The 21,990-nt window shown below is 36.5% G+C and overlaps 1 protein-coding gene across 1 annotated transcript; it reads left to right on the top strand.

Moving 5' to 3' along the window:
* Positions 1-13,969: 13,969 nt before the first annotated feature.
* Positions 13,970-21,829, top strand: LOC135203697 (pre-mRNA-splicing factor ATP-dependent RNA helicase PRP16-like). The gene is made up of 2 exons (XM_064233599.1): positions 13,970-14,099; positions 17,899-21,829. The coding sequence occupies exon 2, from the start codon at positions 17,902-17,904 to the stop codon at positions 21,649-21,651; it is 3,750 nt and encodes a 1,249-aa protein (XP_064089669.1). The 5' UTR covers positions 13,970-14,099; positions 17,899-17,901; the 3' UTR covers positions 21,652-21,829.
* The last annotated feature ends 161 nt before the right edge of the window (positions 21,830-21,990 follow it).

Raw genomic sequence — 21,990 nt, 5'->3', positions numbered from 1 at the left:
TTATATGGCTTCGTTTAGGAGACTTAATTGAGAAATCTAGTAGTTTTATACGATTCTTCTTTATTGTTTACATGCTGGATGGAACGCGCCCTAGACTGAAGGGGGCGTTTTATTGGGATCATCAAAAGAGCGAGAATTCTAAAAGTTAGTTGGATGGAATACGATTGGTTGGAATACATAGAAATAAAAAATTCTGGATAAAAAATATATAAAAAAAAAAAAACTGCCGTTGACATGGAATACAGTTTAATGACTGCATTTTGCCGAGAAAAAAATTGAGAGAGAGCGAGAGAGAGAGAGAGACTGTTATGCTTTACTGACTAAAGGTTACAGCCTTGCTTTTGATGATAATAATAATGATAATAACAATAATAATAATCGTATTTTGCCAAAATAACTTACATATATATATATTTATACACACACACACACACACACACACATACACACACACACACACACATATATATATATTATATATATATATATATATATAGATATATATATATATATATATAGTGAGAGAGAGAGAGACTATTCTGGCTTTGCCAACTTATGGGTTTAACAGCTTTTCCATATAATAAGTAGTAAAAATAATAACTGTATTTTGCCAAAATAACAGAGAGAGAGAGAGAGAGAGAGAGAGAGAGAGACAAAAAAATAAACTCCACGTGTCATGTTTAATATATATATATATATATATAAATATATATAATATATATATATATATATATTATATCTTTATATATATAACTTATTTTCAGAAAATAGAAAATCACGGAGCAGAGATGAGAGATTGAAAGCGGAAATTTTTAGAAATTGTGTCATCAAAAGATTTTAAAAAATATATATATGAAAAATTATTATAAAAAACATGATGCTTCTGTTGCAGAATGAAGTGTACCTATATGTTTTTCTTGCAGGTTTCATCAAAAACGTCATATGATTTTTTCTTCATTATTCATTCGTCTTGTTTATTTTACTTTATTTTTCATTCGTTTTTTCTTTAGCTTTGTTGTATCTCATCAGAGCTTCCTTTTTGTAATAATAATAATAATAATAATAATAATAATAATAATAATAATAATAATAATAATAATAATAATAATAATGATAATAATAATAATAATAATACAAAAGCGTCCAGAATGAGAACATGTTTAACTGTAGGTTTATAGTTAAATTTTTTTCTCCTTTTTTTTTACCAAAAAAAACATCTCTAGCTTATAAATATAAATGTATATTTATATATATATATATAGATATATATATAAAATATATATATCTATATATATATATATATAGTATCATATATATATATATATATATATATACAATATATATATATATTATATATATATATATATAGTATATATATATATATAATACTATATTATATATATATATATATACATATATATATTATATACTATAATACTATCCTATATATATATCGCTATATATATATATATAGTATATATATATCTACCTATATATATATAGTATATATACTATATATATATATATATACTATATATATATATAGTATCTATATATATAGATATGACTGGTAAATATGTTCTGTTACAACAGAATTCCATCTGATAAAAGAAGCCAATAAAAACGCCAAAATATAGAAAGTAAGTAGTATACTATATTTCAGAGACTGCTGTCTCTCTCTCTCTCTTCAGCAGTCTCTGAATATAGGACTTTCTTTCTGTATTTTGGAATTTTTATGGACCCCTTTTATTAGGTATATATGTAATATATATATATATATCTTATATATATATATAATATATATTATATATATATAGTATACATATACAGGAAGGTATCCACTACTTACAGGAAAACGGGAATATTAACTGTAACTATAATCAAGCCAAATATAAGTTCAAATTCCCCACCACCACCCCTGGACACTAATAACTACTTTAAAAAATCCTTAGTACCATCTCGCTTTCATTTGACAAGGAGGTATAGGGGCCGTTGAACTCTTACGCCCTCACCCTTCCCCCCAAAAAAAGAAAGACTACTCCAATCATTGTTTACATTCCACTCCGCCTGCTCCTCATACCAAAAAGAAGAACATCCCAGAAACGTATTTTTGGTTTAACTTTGGCCTGTCGTCTACGCGTCACTTACACCAAGTTACTAGTACTAAACGCCGTATCGTATGGTCTTAGTAGCTAAAGTAGAAGGCCACACGAAGGTATCGTTTATTAATATAATGGTTTGTCGACCATACAATATAGAAATGGTTGCATATGATAACTTTGATCCCCGAGGGGCTAAACATTTCGCCCCAAGGAGCTTCCGCCTTGTTTAGTACTATAGCACTACAATTGTTTACATTTCACTCCAACAAGAACCTCCCAGATATTTTTGGTTGCATAAACGTCTCCCCAAGTCGCCTGCAGGCACGAAAGAGCAACCTTAGAGCACACAGATGCGCATGAAAAACAGAAAAAACGAAAAGAAAAAAAAAGCAGAAGCGCAAGCACGCACAAAGATAGCAGCACTTTCCCTCCTTCTCGGTCTACGTTTATGGAGATTTGAATATGTTTCTGCTAGGCCGATGTTTGAGCGTGTTATAGAAGTGTGGTTATGAAGCATCACAAAGCATCACTTGCTAATGGTTCTAAATTACCCCAGCTGGGATTAATTGCACTTCTGGCGTTGGTTCAGATGTTTATTGAGCATAATTCCAAGGCTCGTTTGCAAATTAGTGATTCGTCGTGGTCGGGAATACTGTTCAAAGCTTCGAGACGGTGTCTCATTAGGTGTTAAAGAGACGTATTTTGTTGATAAAATAATGTTCTAAATTGCAAAAGAATTCTGTTTTTAGTATATCAAAAGTGTACAGATTCGCTTCCTCGTTTTTTATGTATATATATATATATATATATATATATATATATATATATATATATATATATACATATATAAACACTTATAAGATACCTATAAAATTTTGCAACCTACGATACTGTCCTGCCTTCGCCGTGGACTCGAACCTGGGTTTCCTCAAGAGAGACAGACAGACAGACAGAGGTACTATGACGTATTGATATTACGTATGAAATCCATAAAAAAAAATTTATGCCTTTTTTAAGGTAGCCATCTTACGTTGCGCAAAATTGTTTAAAAACCCAGCAACACGAACGACCAACTAGAAAGAGAGAGAGAGAGGAGAAAAGACGCCAGATGATCACTGGAACAAAAAGTGTGAAGCTTTTGACAGCTTTCTATTTGGGGGCAATTAGCAAGAGATACGTTGAAGAGATGCTAAGAGCTTTTTTTTTCCTCAGAATGAGTCTCTCTCTCTCTCTCTCTCTCTCTCTCTCTCTCTCTCTCTTCTCTCTCTCTCTCCTATGAAACTAAATTTGACAAATTGAGGTCTTACAGACTACTTACAGACAGTTTGAAAAGAAATATCTTGAATCTGTTCAAGTTTACTTTCAATCTCGAGGTCTTACATGCGATGAAAGACCACAGTAGATATTTCATTCAGAGAAAAGCAAGACTTTTTTATCAAAAGGTCTTACAAGGAATCAAAGACCATTAAAAACAGGACATTCTGAAAATATAGAGGCTTTCTGTGGTTAAAAGGTCTTACGATCAGTGAAAGACCACTGGAAACAAAATATCCTTCAAAAAGCAAGACTTTCTATAGTCAGGTCTTTCAAGTAATGTAAGACCACTAGAAGCAGAAAATTCTGAGTGAAAAAGTCTTTCTGGGGTCAGACGGTCTTATAAGGCCTGAAAGACCACTAAATACATAGAATTCTGAAAAGAAATTAAAGTGTTTTGTAGTTAAAAAGTCTTACAAACATAAAAAGACTATCAAAACCAAAACTTATGAAAATAATGAATGTCTCTGTATTCAGAAGGTCTTACATGAATTAAAGACCACTAAATACAGAAAATTCTGAAAAAACTAGTCTTTTTTGCAATTAAAAGGTCTTTACAGTCATAGAATGATCATGAAAAACCAAAACTTCTGAAAAAATGTTTTTCTGTAGTCAAAAGGTCTTACAAGGAATGAAAGACCACAATACACTTTAAAAATTCACTAGCGAATTGAAATTTTCTTTAAAACCACAAACACCCGGTCCTAGTCTTTCCAATTTTAACAGTCTTCATTCTTTTTGCTCTTTAAGTGACAGTAAACAATTAAAGTGATTAAGATGCCTGGTGTTGCCCTTTGAACGGAGCCCCAACCAAACGTGTCGATGCCTAAGAATCTCCCAGACAACCACAGAAGACCACAGACATGTGTTTTCTCCTGTACAGAAAAATTATGTAAAGCCCATAAATTAGGGGAGGGTTTTTTTTTTCTCGCTACCTCAAGCAGATGTTCATCTCGTGATTCTGTTGTTTCTCTAAATCTTTCGTGAATTTTCATTATTTTTATATCTATATTTTAGTTTTCTCATCTTTATTTTATTGTATTTTAGTTTCTCGTCGTCTTTTAAGTTCGATTTCTTCTTCTTTTTTTTGAGATTTTAAGAAATATTTGCCTTTTTTCAACTAGAGTTAGAATCAACTTTCGTGTCTCGTCTTTTAAGAAGATTCAGTGAAACAACAAGAGACATAATGCTTTACTTTCTCAAGTATGTTAATCGCCTTTCTCTATCCAGCGGGTTAGATCTCTCTCTCTCTCTCTCTCTCTCTCTCTCTCTCTCTCTCTCTCTCTCTCTCTCTCTCTCTCTCTCTCTCTCCTTTGGCCTTCTAACCTCACTGTAACCCATTACTACCAATAGAGCTCGACACTCCCCTACTACCACTCTCACTCCCACTTATCATTCAAGCCTCCTTGAGGATCTACATTAAAGGACCTCTTCCTCCCATCACGAGCTTCGATATCCTATCCTTATCAGTGCAGGAAGGACTCGAGAAGGTTGTCCTTCTTTGGAGACGAAGGACCGTTGAAGAACAAGGCGTTGGTGAAGGATGGCAGATATAAACAGTCCATGAGTCTAGCTACTACTCGGTCGAACCTTCGCTAGACCTATACGAGTTCTTCTTGATTTGGCAGTCAAGAAATCAGTCAATACAGAGAAGAATTGATTGATTAAGTGTAGCACGATGCAACAGTTCTTTCCAGATCCTCAAGGAGCCACTCACAGTTCCGAGGGAAAGCAGGGTACTACTGCTGAATCGTCTCCATGGAGGTGAATGACCTCCATATCGAGTTTGGCAAACCTTTCGAAAGATTTAATAATTATAATGAATACGCCTCGTTATTCCGCTGCAATTCCGTAATTATCTCCCCAGGACTACGAGGAAGTCACGTGCCCCTCCCATACTTTCATAAATGAGGTTTATAGTAATGGTCAGGTGAATAAAACCACTCATTATTATGAGTCAATACTCAACCAGAGATAATGATCGGTGTCTCGTTATCCAGGGATGTTATCTTGCACCAACATCACTCCCCCTTCCGTATTACTTGTCGATTACGTCATTGCCCGCGGCATCAGGCGTCGTACATTATGTCGCTAAAATTGTCGTATCTGTCGTCCGTCTCTCGGTGATGTTTGCGTAATGTTGGCCATAAATTATAAGTTGTTTGTAATTGTTGTTCGTCTGTTGTTGTGCTGTTGTTGCCATGCCAGGCTGGAGAGAGAGAGAGAGGCCAAGACGGGATACTTATGCAGTCTTTATTTACAAGTATGCTTCTTTAGATATCAAATTGTTGTCAGATTTATCTTATTATATATTTCCCCGATTTCGTGTCAAGGTTGTAAGCTGAAATCTCGGGTTTTCATTTCCACATTATCATAAATACAACGTTTTTTTTATAATTTCATTATAAAATATGTCATTTATTTTATTAATCATTATATAAGGTATTTTGAAGATAAATGTGAGTCAGAGATTCTCACCAACATCTCCAAAAAATTTGGTACAATGCCATTCATGTGTTCTTGATTTACCCTTTAAAATCTGTACGTTCTTCAGTACGTATTAAATTTCCCTGTCATCACCAGGCCAGGCTTATAAAACCCCATGAGACTGACACCCCCGTCGGCCTCTGCACGGGAATAAATTAGCCATTTTACACTAAAATGGTTGAGTGAGACGGGAAAATGTTAAACTACATATGGAAAATGCAATGCAACTGTGAACAAGGGACAAATGGTCATAAAATCCATTGGCGAAGAAGAAGAAGATGGAGAAAGAAGAAGGAAGAGAAGAATAAGAAAGAGAAGAGGAAAATACAATAAACAATAGAGAGTGAAAGTGACATAGCTTAAGACGAAACAAAAAGAGGAAACGAGACCAGGAAGTGAATGGGATAATAGAGAACAAAAGAAAAGGAAAGTAGGAGAGGAGAGAGAGAGAGAGAGAGAGAGAGAGAGAGAGAGAGAGAGAGAGAGAGAGATTTTCTCACTACATAAAACAGAAAATGTTATGATTTTTCTAATTGTAAGATTACTAAAATGTTCTTTGACAAGAAGTAAGTATGTACGTTATAGGGGTTAAGGCTCCCACTTATAAGTAAATAAGTATAAATATATGAATATGTATATATATATATATATATATATATATATATATATATATATATATACATATGTATATATATTTTTTTTTTGCTCCAAAAACCTTCAAGATCCGGGAATATCAAACACATGTCAGGAAACTGACATCTGTTTACATCTTGATCGACACAGTTTTTCAGCGGAAAGACAGCAGCTGACCGACCACCAGACTCTCTCTCTCTCTCTTAGAAGCTGATTTTAAGAAAGTCGAACATGGTAATGTTTTTGAAAAGAGTTATCCATCTCCTCTATGGTTCAGCTGACCAGACTCTCTCGCTCTCTCTCTCTCTCAGAGGTTAATAATCAAGTCGAATGTAATAATATTTTTTAAAGAAATAGTTAACTGCCTCTTCTTTAGTAGATTTATAGCAATCGTTTTCTTCGTCAAAATCAGGTATCTTTGAGGGGACAGTGGGTGACAGTGTGGCCTGAGACCCAACCAAGTGACTAGGTCACGAATCAGAACAATAACTTGTAAAATAATATAGTAATAATAGTAATAATTTCTAAGTATTATTTTCGAACGGTATCACTACTTTTGCCTTGCAATTATAAATATATAATTTCTATATTTCATTTACATAGTAAACTTATGTGGGAGAGAGAGAGAGAGAGAGAGAGAGAGGAGGGGAAGACATTAAGATCAATATAAGATCAACCTGTCTGAGAGAGAGAGAGAGAGAGAGAGATTAAGATCAATATAAGATCAACATGTCTAAGAGAGAAGAGAGAGAGAGAGAAAGAGATTAAGATCAATATAAGATCAACCTATCTGAGAGAGAGAGAGAGAGAGAGAGAGAGAGAGAGAGAGAGAGAGAGATTAAGATCCAATATAAGATCAACATGTCTAAGAGAGAGAGAGAGAGAGAGAGAGAGAGAAAGAGATTAAGATCAATATAAGATCAACCTATCTGAGAGAGAGAGAGAGATAGAGAGAGAGAGAGAGAGATTAAGATCAATATAAGATCAACATGTCTAAAAGAGAGAGAGAGAGAGAGAGAGAGAGAGAGAGAGAGAGAGATTAAGATCAATATAAGATCAACCTGTCTGAGAGAGAGAGAGAGAGAGAGAGAGAGAGAGAGAGAGAGAGAGAGAGAGAGAGAGATTAAGATCAATAAGATCAACCACTATCTGAGAGAGAGAGAGAGAGAGCTAAAAGAGAGAGAGAGAGAGAGAGAGAGAGAGAGAGAGAGAGAGAGAGAGAGAGATTTAGATCAATATAAGATCAACCTATCTGAGAGAGAGAGAGAGAGAGAGACCGCCATAGAGAAATGGTATGGCATCTGCGTTCATTGAACTGTGTCTGCAACTTTCCCCATCTGGTCTGCGATCTTGGACGTCCATATTTAAGTAAGGGGATTCTTAAATCCGCAAGATAAGCATCACCTCCTTGAGGTTTTGTTTACATGGAGTTGTTCTTTGCAAATTCTAATTTGTTTTCACTTTCCTGCGTTAAATTTCACCATTTCATCAACTCGCAAAGGCTTGATATTGACTTTAAATTTATAAATAAATTATAAAATAGTTGTTGAATAGTCTAATAATGGTAATCATACGTAAGTAGTGACGGTTACATAAATATAATCGAATGATAACGCCCCCCTCATGCAATACCGATTCAAACAGCAGCGTAATTTCAACAATATTTCGACGGCAATGCAAAGAACTGGTTACACGTAACAGGCCTTTCGAAGGCTGGATTATGCAACGAGTTCAAATAGATTCCAACTTTCCATCGACATGAAGGTAAACATTAGGCGGTATGAAGAAAAATAAATAAGACGATGCGCAATCCAGGTAGTCATTTGCTTGTCATTATCTGAATTAGATCCCATGAAAAATTGCTCGAGATTGTTGACATCGTGGTTTTTCGTAATGATGGATTACATTTGCTTTGTTAGAGGATATATATATATATATATATATATATATATATATATATATGTTATATATATAATATATATATATATATACTTAAAAATCACAGATGTGTCACTTCAGTACATAGCGAGCACCACTGGAGGATGACCTTCTGCCTGAAATTTTCTTGTGGTATTTGTTTATATATATATATATATATATATATATATATATATATATATATATATATATATATTATCTATAATGTCAACTTTGGTGTGTTCCAGCCAAGGAAAATAGAGGTTTGGCCCTGATCTACATTACCGTAATGGGTTGCCCATCCTACCGGCCTCTGCGCTTCAAAAGTTAAACAAAAAATAAAAGAAATCTTCTCTTTGGCCATATTCAAGTGACCTTGAAGGCAATCTATAAGCATTACTAAGCAGATCACTCAAAGCACTCGATTGATCTTCGCGTGGGAAAGCAACGCAAAGTAAGTCATCTCATTCTCGTCGTCCTTACTTTATAAGAAGAAGAAGAAGAAGAAGAAGAAGAGATCCACAAACACCAGGTCTCCTAAACACACTTGGAAGTAGCACGCAATGCAAACGGTTGGGCCGTCATCTGGAAGAGGGATTCATCACAGACCTCGAGAACTGTTGCTGTCTGCTGGTCTGTATACAGCACGGCAGCAGCTTTCCCTTTCGTCCGATTGACGGGGGAGGGGGTTGGGGAGAAGGACGGGAGTCATCTATCTATCGAGAGTGTGTATCACGACTCTTGGTTGGGTGGCCCAGATGTTTGTTTTTTATTTTATTTATTCTTTTTTTGTGGAAACGTGAAATGGGATTTTATTTGTACTCTTTTGTTCAATTTCGAGATAATTGCAAGAGAATGCGTTTTATGCTTGTTTATTTAGTGTATAATGATGATTTCGATGAATGATGTATGAAGTAAGCATCGCAATTATTGCATCTTGATTTTTCAGAGGAGAGCAATGAAAATTTTTTTTCAGCTGTGTAGATTTGCGACTTGAATTCCTGTTCAAATGCAAACAAACATTTTGCAATGGCTTACATGCTGTATATTTTCATATACCTATTTAAACATCCCCCCCCCCCCCCCCCCAAAGGAACGGTAACCTACAGAACTGTTTATCAAATACAGAACATCTCTTTACAAATTCAGCAAATCACCTCGAGCCACTCCCTTACAAGCACATTTTCATGTTTCGAAAGTGAAACGAAAGTCTCTTAATGAGAGCAAGTTCAATTTGGGATCATCAGTCTATGCCCCCAGACAGTCTTTTTGGTTCCTTCCCCCTCCGGCTCTCATTTGAGTGAGGTCTCGCCATTAGCACGAAAGGTGGTGTATTAGAAAGTTTAGAACGGGAGCTTTTAAGAACACTGTCCCTATCACTTTTTTCTTCTTGAGCAGAATCTTTTAAGATGAGTTATTTTTTATGCATCACACTCGTTTTTCACTGGATGATAATGAGAATATAATTTGATATATAAACAATTCTATAGAAAATCTATTTGTTTTCTGGTTTCTTATATTTTCGATGGTTCAAGCATAATTTAATTGAGCATAATCTGATATTTGACACACTGAATGTGCTTCAGAAACACAGAATCTCTCTCTCTCTCTCTCTCTCTCTCTCTCTCTCTCTCTCTCTCTCTCTCTCTCTCTCTCTCTCTCTCTCTCCTCTCTCTCTCCTCCTCTCTCTCCCTCTCTCCCTTTCTCTCTCCCAAAAAGATATCTTCTTCCACGGCGTAACAGGAAGTATCATTAGTTTTCATTAGCTTTTAAGATTGATAGACCTCTAAACTCAAAAACTAATTCACTATATGTGTATTTGAATATTTTATTTAAATTTTACGTTTATCATATAGCCCATTTTCGTATCTTTAATCATTTAAAGCGATCAATTCTAATGTCTCTTTGTATTTGAAAATCAATTGCGATTTCTATATATACAAATTTAGAGGGAATAAAGTGTATATATAGATTGGTATTTTGGGATCGAATTTTCTCATTACGAAATCCAATGAAGATGTAAACAAACCGAAAATTTGATACCGCCGTATAACGCCTCTTGTCGATAGTTTACACGAAAGGTCGTAGGTAAATTCCAATAAAAATGGCTAAAGAAAAGATCACTAATAGATATAAGGATGAGAATCCCAAGGAAGACATTACTTCTGGTTCGGAAGAAGAAACTCAACCGGACGATTGTGCCACCTGCGAGAAGTAGGTAACAAAGAATTAGTATGGCATCGCCTGTGATTACTGTGACAGCTGGTTTCACAATGGCTGCGTCAAAGTAAGTAAGGAAGATTATAAATTAGTACAGAAAAATAAAAGCCTCAACTGGTTTTGTGGAAAATGCAATGGAACTTATAAGATTATGAAAACTGAGTACCGGATGATGAAGGCATTAAGTGAAACTTTCGTGCACAGGATGAGTGCCCTAGAAGAAGTAATAATGAAACTCAGTGAGGAGCTGAAGGAAGTGAAACGAGGCTTAGAAGAAAAACGTAAAAATAACCTTGTTATTTACAACATTAAGGAATGCTTGGAAGGAAATAATGAAACTAGGCTTAAAAACGACACGGAAACCTGTAGCCAGCTGTTCAAGGAGGAACTGGGGCTAAGAGACATTGAAATAGTAGAAGTAAGTAGATTAGGAAGAAATTATAGGATGTAGGTACCCAGTAATACTACAGGGGAACAGGATAGAGACAGAGACCCTAGGCCAAGACCAATTTTAGTAAAGATGAAAAGTGAAAGGGGAAAATGGGCAGTAATATCTATTGTATGCTAAATGTAAAATATACAATAATATTATTCATATTTTGTTGTTATACTTATCAGCATGAAATACAGAGGAGGATAAACATAGAGATAAAGCAGTCAAATTGGACTGTGAAAACATTATTAAAAACATAAATGACCAAGAATCATTATTAATAATAGGAGATTTTAATGGCCATGTAGGTTTCTTAGGCCACCAGAATACAGACTGAAACGGGGAAATATTACTAGAATGGATGAATGAGCATAGGCTAATACTACTTAATGGAGAAGACAGATGCACTGGAGTCTACACATGGGAGAGGATGCAGATGAAAAGTGTAATAGATTTTGCTTTAGTCAATGAGAAGTTCTATGAAAATTTTGATGAGGTGGTAATTGATGAAGACAAAAATGAATTTGATATCTCTGACCATAACCTAGTTACCATTAACTTGACATTCAAAGGACAGAATAGGAATCTCAACAAGGGTTAATGGGAGGAAGTCAAATACTTCAAAACAGATGAAGGTAGCCTAAATGACTTTATTCAAAAACTAGAAGAGATCTTAATAGATAAAGACATAGACAGAATCTCAGAAATGGACTTATCAATAAAAGAACGAGAAGACAAGCTAGTGAGAACATATAGGAGAAAGATGCTAAAAGAGGAAAAGGTAGAAGAGCAACCCTGGTTCAATGAAGAAATAAGAAAAGGTATTAAGGAAAGGAAAGAGCTGAATAGGAAGAAAAGAAATGAGAGAGACAATGTCGTAAAGGAAAGTCTAGAGAAGAAATATATGCAAAAGAAAAAGGAAGTGCAGCTAATAATAAAAGAAGCGATAACTATATATGAAAAGAAAATAACACAAGAAATAAGAAGAAACACAAAAAAAGAACTCTGGGAAAATATTGGTAAGTTAAGAAATAGGCAAAAAAAACATGAAAAGAAGTTATACATTTATATAATGAACAGGGAAGCAAGCTGAATGAGGCTGAAACAAAGGACGAATTAGTGAATTATTGGAGAACCATTAGTAGTAAACATGAAAATAAAATAAAGGAAATCTGGAATGAAGAGAAAAGGATGGAATATAAGAATGAAATGGCAGAAGTAGATGATTCCACAAGAATTGGAGACTATAGATTCCCAAATGTACTAAGGGAACACATGGACCTATTGATGGAATGCTAAAGAAAGATAATACCAATGCAGGAACCTCTTATAACCGAGGAGAGAGTCATAGCTTGCCTAAGTAAGCTCAAAGCAAAAAAAGCTGCAGGCCCAGACGGAATTAAACCAGAGCTTCACAAAGCATGAAGAACAAAACCTGAATAGAAGTATTAGTTAGATGCTACAACAAGGAGCTAGAAATCAAAGAAAAGTCCGAATCTTGGAAGAAATCGAGAACGAAAATGATAGAAAAGAAAAGAAAACAAGGGCTAAGGATCTAAGGCCAATAGCTTTATTAAATATATCATACAAAGTATTCCTGATGCTGATAAAAGACGAAATAGAAGCACACCTCAGATTGAATATGGGACCAATGTACTTTATTTAACAGACACAGAAATAGAAAAATTGCAAAGAATAGAGAATGGGGTTTATAGAAAAATATTAGGAGCTTGTAGAAGTAAAGTAGTAGCCACATTAAGGGGGGAGATAGGAACATCTTCCGTAAAAAGCAGAATTGTAAGTGGAAAGCTAAGTTATGTAAATAATACTATAAATGCACGGAAAGATTTGCCGAAGAAAATTATTAGATATGCAAGAAAAGGAAAGAAAATGGTGGAAAAGTACATGCATGAAATTAAAATTAATTTAAGAAAATTAGAAGGAATGTCCAAAACAAAAATTAAGGACAAAGCCAAAATCTAGGACACAGTGAAGTGGAAAGAAGACCTTGAAAATAAAGTGACCGTAAATATATTAATAAAATGTGGAAAAGTGAAATAAAAGATGATGACATTTACGACAACACTTTTGGTTCGATACTTCTCTTTAGAGCCAGAACCAACTCACTGCATTTAAATATTACAAAGAGACATCAGAATGGGAACACCCCTTGTCCTTTTTGTGTTAATACAGAAGAAGATATTTTTCATTTTCTCTTATACTGTTTCATTTACAGAGAAGAACGCATTAGAGCAATTGGCCTTTAGCAACCATATGAAGAGAATGAAAGTTAAATCGTTGGAAAAATTTCTATTTAGAGAAGATCATAATCAAATAAGAAAAAGAAACCTTATATATGATGTGGAAAAAAAGAGAAAAAAGAATGAAAGAGCTCAACAATTAAAAGTAACGTAAGATTAAAAGGCGCCGTTGTAAAGACATTGCCTCGACCCATAACCAACCAACCAAGAAGTTTTGTTTACATCGACATTTTCTGCAACTCTCCAAAGGCCGGAATATATTTAATAGTATCTCTTCTTTAAAAAGTTATATTATCACTTCAAGATGCTGGAATATAAACGTTTAAGTTTAATTTATAAGATATTTTAATTTATAATAATCAATTTATAATGTATAATGGGTATATTACATAATAATTCTCATATATGTTGCCGAAATGTGTCTAAAATTAACGTACGATATATACTATTACATTATCGTAAGAATTAATCGTATTTGATGTTTATATAATTATTTGTATGTACAATATAGTTTTATATAATCATATTTGTATCTTTTAATAATATTTCAATCATTTTTTCCTTGAAAAAGGCTCATAAATAAGTAAAAATAGTGGAGAGATAATACTGAGTCTGCATTCCGCCGCCGCCTCAATGGCTGCATCAGATAGCGACACAAGCAAACTACGTTCCAGGAAGCTAACGTTTTTTTCGTTCTTTTAATCTAGTTCATGGAAATATCGACATATTTAGGTGAGGATGGAAAATACGACCTTTTCGTTGAATGATCTGATACTTTGTAATGTATTATTGGTCCTGGATCGATATTTAATTGAGATACCTAGTATGTGGCAGTCAAGTTGTGGCCCGTGACCCCTAATGGCTTTTCTTATGTGGGATGCGGCAGGCTTTATATTATTATTATTATTAGCATTAATAACATATATTCATGTCTTATTTAAGTTTATAAGTTGAAAAATGTAAGTAATTAAGTGCTTAGTAGACGAACAGGCCTAACCTATGCATAGGCCATAGCTATACCTACGTAGCCTAACCTAACCTAGAGTAGGGGGTTCATGAATTGGGTTTAAAGACGGTACCCCCTCCCCTCCCCCAGGCTAGCTTAGGACACGGTATTCAAGGCTAAGCCTATAAAGTTAAGTCAGGTTAGGGCAAATGACCAAATCGTGACGTAGCGGCTACCTCTCTTGGAACTTGGCCTCTTCCCATTAAAGTACTTCAATTATGCCATTATTTCGTAATTTAGGAGAAAACATTTACTTCAAGAGGAACGTCGAGGTCTCGGTTTTGCTGTCAGGATGGGCTACGACTCTTGACTGATGCTCTTAGCAGCGAATTCAAGTACTTTTTTAGGAAGGTGGTTGCATTCTGGGATCGGTGGCTGCTATGCCGCTGCTCAGTCATTTACCATAGATTATTTTCACAACAAAATATCTGCTGGGCCTGCTTACATTAGCCCCAACTCCATAAGCCGCATACACTCCAATTTATCATATAAGCATAAGCCTTTGGTGAATTTTCAGCCTACTACTGCATCCCTATAATTCATTAGCTATCATTATGCCTCTTGAGAGTGAACATAACATCTTAACCCTTTAACGCCGAAGGGGTATAATAAAAATCGTTTCCCGTATGCCGGCAGGGTCTGGGAGTGAGCGCCGAAGCGGAAAAAAATTTTTTTTCAAAAAATCACAGCACGTTTGGTTTTCAAGATTAAGATTTCATTTTTGGCTGCTTTTTTTGTCATTGCGTGAAGTTTAGTATGCAACCATCAGAAATGAAAAAAATATCATTATCATATATAAATAATGGGATATATGATAGAGCGAAAACAAAATATCATATATAATTGTATCCAAATCGCGCTGTGAGCAAAACTGTTAAAGCTAATGAGTTAATTTTTTTTCCTGTTGTATTGTACACTAAATTGCAATCATTTTGGTATATAACATATTGTAAAACAATTAAGGCAACACAGAGAAAATACTATCACAAAATGATGCATGAATTCGTAACACGCGGACGTAAAAAAAAGCTGTTTTCAAAATTTCACCATAAATCGAAATATTGTGCTAGAGACTTCCCGTTTGTTGCCAAATGAAGGTAATTGATTGAATATTACTAGACTGTAAGTGTTGTAGCTTACAATTGCAGTTTTTTTCGACCATTTCGGTCGAGTTAAAGTTGACCGAAGGACAAATTTTTTCTATTTATCATTATTTATATGAAAATATTTCAAAACTGATAAAAGCTACAACCATAGGTTGTTTTTTGTTGTATTCTACATAAAATTGCGCACATTTTCATTTATAAAACTTTATGTAACGGCTAATTTAAAATGGTGCAAACATTACGACAATCGGACGAAAAAATTTATGATTTTTTTGGAAGAGTTACCGCGCGGACATAAGGAAAAAGTTTATTTCTTAAATTCACCATGAATAGAAATATTGTGTTAGAGACTTCCAATTTGTTGAAAAATAAAGGTAAATGATTGAATATTACTAGAATGTAATAGTTTTAGCTTACAATTGCGTTTTTTGACCATTTTGGTCGAGTCAAAATTGACCGAAGGTTGAAATTTTGGCACTTATCATTATTTGTATGAAAATATTTCAAAACTGATAAGAGCTACAACCATGGGGTGTTTTTTGTTGTATTCTACATGAAATTGCGCACATTTCTATATGTAAAACTTTATGCAACGGCTAATTTAAAATGGTGCAAACATTACGACAATCGGATGAAAAAATTTATGATTTTTTCGGAAGAGTTACCGCGCGGACGTAAGGAAAAAGTTTTTTTCATAAATTCACCATAAATCGAAATATTGTGCTAGAGACTTTCAATTTGTTGCCAAATGAAGGTAAATGATTGAATATTACTAGAATATAAGAGTTTTAGCTTACAATAGCGTTTTTCGACCATTTCGGTAGTCAAAGTTGACCGAAGGTTGAAATTTTGGCACTTATCGTTATTTATATGAAAATATTTCAAAACTGATAAAAGCTACAACCATGAGTTGTTTATTGTTATATTCTACATGAAATTGTGCACATTTTCATATATAATACTCCATGTAACGGCTAATATAAAATGGTGCAAAAATTATGTCAAAGTGATGAAATAATTTCTGAAATGTGTCACTGATACTTTTTAGTGCGATAAGAAAGAAATTCGCACTTGTGCACCTGCGTAACGATTGTAAACAAAACAACGCCTTGATCCGTGAGCTCCCAGCATCCCCCAAGGTGCGTGATTCAAAAGTTTTCGCCTAGTAGGCCTATAACTATTTTTCTGCGAATTTAAAAAAAAAAAAATTTATATCAACGTACCATACGTCCAATCAGCACCCAACTGACAATTTATATCGACGTTTAATACGTCCAATCGGGGTTAAAGGGTTAAACAGTAAATATCATAAACATAAACAACACAAACATTTAAAAAAGGCAGCAAACATTTCTTTGGCAAGGATGTTGATATTTTGCTTGATTTCCATTGTCCCTTACATATATATATATATACAAGAGCTCTGACTGGACATAGGGAAGTTTCTTTCCCATATGATATCAAAGAGGACAGGCTGGGGATCACGAAAGATGATGACAGAGGATAAGACTTCAAGTTCGAAAAAGGATGAATAATACGTACATAATTGGGCCAATGAAGTAGCAAGTAGCCTTAAGACTACATCGCTACTAATTACCAAACCTCATAACCTGAACAATACAGGGGGCCCTTTCAGGAGAAGATTTTGAAGGAGAAGCATTACTAGGGAAACAGGGAGAGCCGCAAGAGCTGCTGTTTGGAAGGTTGAGGAAAAATGAGAAACTTACTCCTAACCTCACTTCCTGTCCTAGAGTTAGAAAAATCTTTTTCTGTCTTCTTATTCTTATCTGCCTATACTTTAAATAACTTCATTATTTCATCTGACCAACCAGTACGATGATCTAGCAATTGTTCTTCCTACATTTAACACGTTGGGTGTGACCATAGCAAACTGAAGAGTAAAGCTGGGTCTGCAGACTGGAAACGAATTGTCTTTCTTCTCTTTGGAAGATTTCCTATATAATGACAAATATAAAACACAAGAAAACCCAAACCAAATTCAGATAATGATCTAATCAACAAAATTACATAAACACTCTCCGATGAGTCCTTGTAGGCTGACAACAAAATGAGTGGAAAACTGTAGACGCTCAACCACCCAAAAGGGATGGATGAATAGACACTTCAGACTAAACGACTTATTAATTTTTTACTTTTCTTACACTATTGTCCTTCCACCTGACATGGGAAATATAGTTATCATGATAGAGAGGTAAGATTCATTTTAAAAAATTCATTTTAAAAAATTCATGAAAATCGTTTTTGTAAGGGATATCCATACTTAGGTTGCTATTTGAATTTCCAAAACATCATGATGACCTATGTTCTGGCATTTATTAGTAACATTAAATTTTTTTTGTTTGTGCTTTGTTCTTTAAATTTTTTATTTTTAATAGTAATTACTTTTTCATTCGTTCAGGGAATGTCACATATCTTGGAGGGCTCGTCTGGCGGAGGAGGGGGCCTCATCATCCGCAAGACTAAGAAAGAAGACGGTGATGATACATTCAAGAAGCCAGCCATACCTGTAAGGGGGTCCTTACTGGGACTGGATAAATTAGCTGCCCTGAAGAGGAAAATACGAGAAGATGAAGACCTCGAGAAGCAGAAGAAGGCAAAGAGTAAGCACAGTTCTTCGTCCTCAAGTGACAGTGAAAGTGATGGCGAGGAAGAATATGAGAACAAAACCAAACCGGAGAAGCCAAAAGACAGGGAATACCGAGCCAGGTACGATGAAACACCAACATACACTGGTGGTGTTAATAGAGATATACAGAGTAGAATGATGGAAAAGCAGAGAAAACAGAAAGATAAGTATGTTCATGCCTCATCAAAAAATGACAGAGAGCAAGAAGGGAGAAGAAGCTCTAATGACGATCGTAAGGACAGAGACAGGCGAGAGAGGGATTATAAATACTCCAGAGACAGAGGTGACAGACGCAGATACGACAGATCGGAGAGAAGAGACTATGACAGGAGAGACAGGAGAGAGAACGATCGGAGTGAAAGGAGGGAAAATGACAGAAGTGAGAGGAGACGAAATGATTTCAGTGCTCGGTCTGACAGGGGTGACTTTTCAGAAAGATCTGCCGGACACGACTGGTCCGAGAGATCTGGCAGAACGCCTAGATTTTCAGATGCCCCTGAAACTCCACGTATACCAGGCGTGAAAGACACTCCATCGCATTCGTCATGGGACGACGACGATAACACTCCCTCTAAGACATCTTCCTGGGATATGCCAACTCCATCAGTGCACCATAAATCCCGTGATCCAGACTGGTCCATCAGAAGTTCAAGTAGATCCATAAGAGAGAGAAATTCACCGGGTAGGAAGGGGCACCAACTGAGCGATAAAACACCTCTGCCAACGCCATCTTATAAAGACAACGTCTGGATGTCTGAGAGACGCAACAAAGGAGAGATGGAGTTTGAGGACGATGAGGAAAGAGAGCGATGGGAGGAAGAGGAGAAGAGACTGGATCGTCAGTGGTACGACATGGATCAGGGCTACGACGACACCAACAATCCGTTCTCAGATGTCTCGGCAGAGTACGAGAAGAGAAAAACCGAGAAAGTGGAAAAGAACAAGAGAAAAATGAGTGCCAAGCAAAGACAGATTCACAAAGATAATGAACTCTGGGAAACCAACAGGATGTTAACCAGTGGTGTAGTCCAGAAGATTGATTACGATGAAGATTTTGAAGAGGAATTCACAAACAGAGTTCATATATTGGTCCACAACATTGTTCCTCCATTTTTAGATGGCAGAATTGTCTTCACCAAACAGCCAGAACCAGTGATTCCCGTCAAGGACTCAACTTCTGACATGGCAATTGTGTCAAGGAAAGGCTCGGCAGTTGTGAAGGGTCGGCGTGAACAGAGAGAAAGAAGAAAGGCAGCAAAAAAGGAATGGGAACTTGCTGGAACTCAGCTAGGGGACCTCATCGGAGTCAAGAAGGAAGACGAAAGAGACGACAGAAACATAGAAGAGGGAGAGACTGATTACAAAGCAGACCAGAAGTTTGCCGAACACATGAAGAATACCGGCGAGGCAAGCAGTGAATTTGCTCTGAAGAAAACTGTCAAACAGCAGAGACAGTATCTTCCCGTCTTTGCCGTAAGAGAAGAACTGTTGCGTATCATTAGAGAAAATTCAGTCGTCATTATCGTTGGAGAAACAGGCAGTGGAAAAACAACTCAGCTAACTCAGTATTTACATGAAGATGGCTACAGTGAGCACGGAATCATCGGGTGTACCCAACCCAGACGTGTTGCTGCCATGTCTGTGGCCAAGAGAGTTTCAGATGAAATGGGGACACATCTGGGCAAAGAGGTTGGTTATGCCATCCGTTTTGAAGACTGCACCACTGAGGAAACAATCATCAAGTACATGACTGATGGTATCTTGCTTAGAGAGTGCTTGAGGGAAAGTGACCTGGATAATTACAGCGCCGTCATCATGGACGAAGCTCACGAAAGGTCACTCAGTACGGACGTGTTGTTTGGACTGCTTCGTGAGGTAGTTGCCAGGAGGCAGGATCTGAAACTGATCGTGACATCGGCCACAATGGATGCACAAAAATTTGCAACGTTCTTTGGTGAAGTTCCCGTCTTCACAATTCCCGGACGCACATTCCCAGTGGAATTATTCTTCTCTCGTAATGCTGTCGAAGACTACGTCGAAGCGGCAGTCAAGCAAGCGCTGCAGATTCACCTCCAAGCAGACGAAGGAGACATTCTTGTCTTCATGCCAGGTCAGGAGGACATTGAAGTCACCTGTGAACTGATTGTTGAAAAGTTGGATGAAATTGACAATGCTCCACAGCTGGCTGTCCTTCCCATATATTCACAGCTGCCATCTGATCTCCAGGCCAAGATCTTTCAACGAGCTCCTAACGGTCTACGCAAGTGTGTCGTGGCTACTAACATTGCGGAAACCTCCTTAACTGTTGATGGTATAAAGTATGTGGTTGATTCAGGCTACTGCAAGCTAAAAGTGTTCAATCCAAGAGTGGGTATGGATGGCTTGCAGGTGTATCCAGTGTCCCAAGCCAATGCCAATCAACGGCTCGGACGAGCAGGTAGGACAGGGCCCGGCATGTGTTATCGTTTGTACACAGAAAGACAGTATAAAGATGAACTCTTGGCAACAACTGTCCCCGAAATCCAGAGGACAAACCTGGCAAATGTTGTGCTTCTGCTCAAGTCCCTTGGTGTTGAGGACCTACTGAAGTTTCATTTTATGGACCCCCCTCCCCAGGATAACTTACTGAACTCACAGTACCAGTTGTGGACCCTAGGTGCTTTAGACAACACGGGTGTTCTCACCAAGTTGGGCCGTGCCATGGTAGAATTTCCCTTGGATCCAGCACTGTCGAAGATGTTGTTAGCAGGGGTAGATATGGGGTGCTCTGAAGAAATTCTAACCATTGTATCTATGTTATCGGTACCTGCACTGTTTTACCGCCCAAAGGGTCGCGAAGAGGAAGCCGATGCCATGCGCGAGAAGTTTCAAGTACCCGAGTCAGATCACCTGACTTATCTCAACATTTATCGCCAGTGGCGCACCCAGAAGTATTCAATGAACTGGTGCAATAAGCACTTCCTGCACTTCAAAGCTTTGAAAAAGGTCCGCGAAGTGAGGCAACAGCTCCACGACATCATGGAACAGCAGAAACTCGAGTTGGTGAGTTGTGGCATGGACGAAGACCTGGTGCGGAAGTGCATTTGTGCAGCCTACTTCCACCAAGCGTGTCGCCTCAAAGGTATTGGGGAGTACGTCAATCTTAGGACGGGAACTCCTTGCCATCTCCATCCAACATCAGCATTGTTTGGCATGGGTTATACCCCGGACTACATAGTGTACCACGAATTGGTCATGACCAGCAAGGAATACATGCAGTGCGTCACAGCGGTCGAGGGCAGTTGGCTGGCAGAAGTTGGTGACAAGTTTTACAGCATCAACGAGGGCGGGGCATCACGTATCGAGAAAAGACGCATGGCAATGGCCCACAAAGCAGCTATGGAAGCCGAGATGGACAGGGCACAGCAGACTCTGAAGATTCGAGCCGAGGAAAAGCAGAGAAGGGAGGAGTCTTCCCATCGTCAGCAGGTGTACGAAATAGGCACTCCCAGACGAGCGCAGACATCAGCCAGATATGGCTTTTAATATGTAAGTTACAGAAGCAAGCATTTTGTAAATATTGTAAGTAGAGTGGCTTTTATCACAGGATGAAATTATATTTAATTTAGTAAGGTAATTCCTGTTGTATAATAATGATTTTCTAGCTAAAGTCATTTTTGTAGTTGTGAAGTTTATATTAATAAAAAAAATTGGACTTTGTAAATACTAGTTATGTTCCTGAGTTTGTTATTTAGAGGTCTGAGATGTATCGACTAAAAATTTGTAAATATTTCCGTAGGAAGAAACATGATCAGATTCTTCTCATTTTCCCAATTCTCAGTCCAGTTTTAATATAATCTGTCCTCCTACCTGACTGGAATAGGA

The sequence above is a fragment of the Macrobrachium nipponense genome, chromosome 36 (genome assembly GCF_015104395.2).
Source record: "Macrobrachium nipponense isolate FS-2020 chromosome 36, ASM1510439v2, whole genome shotgun sequence".
NCBI lineage: Eukaryota > Metazoa > Arthropoda > Malacostraca > Decapoda > Palaemonidae > Macrobrachium > Macrobrachium nipponense.
This window is presented reverse-complemented; position numbering and strand designations above follow the sequence as displayed.

Coding starts and splice junctions, on each gene's coding strand:
- LOC135203697 (XM_064233599.1), top strand. CDS start 17,902: ATGTCACATATCTTGGAGGGCTCGTCTGGCGGAGGAGGGGGCCTCATC.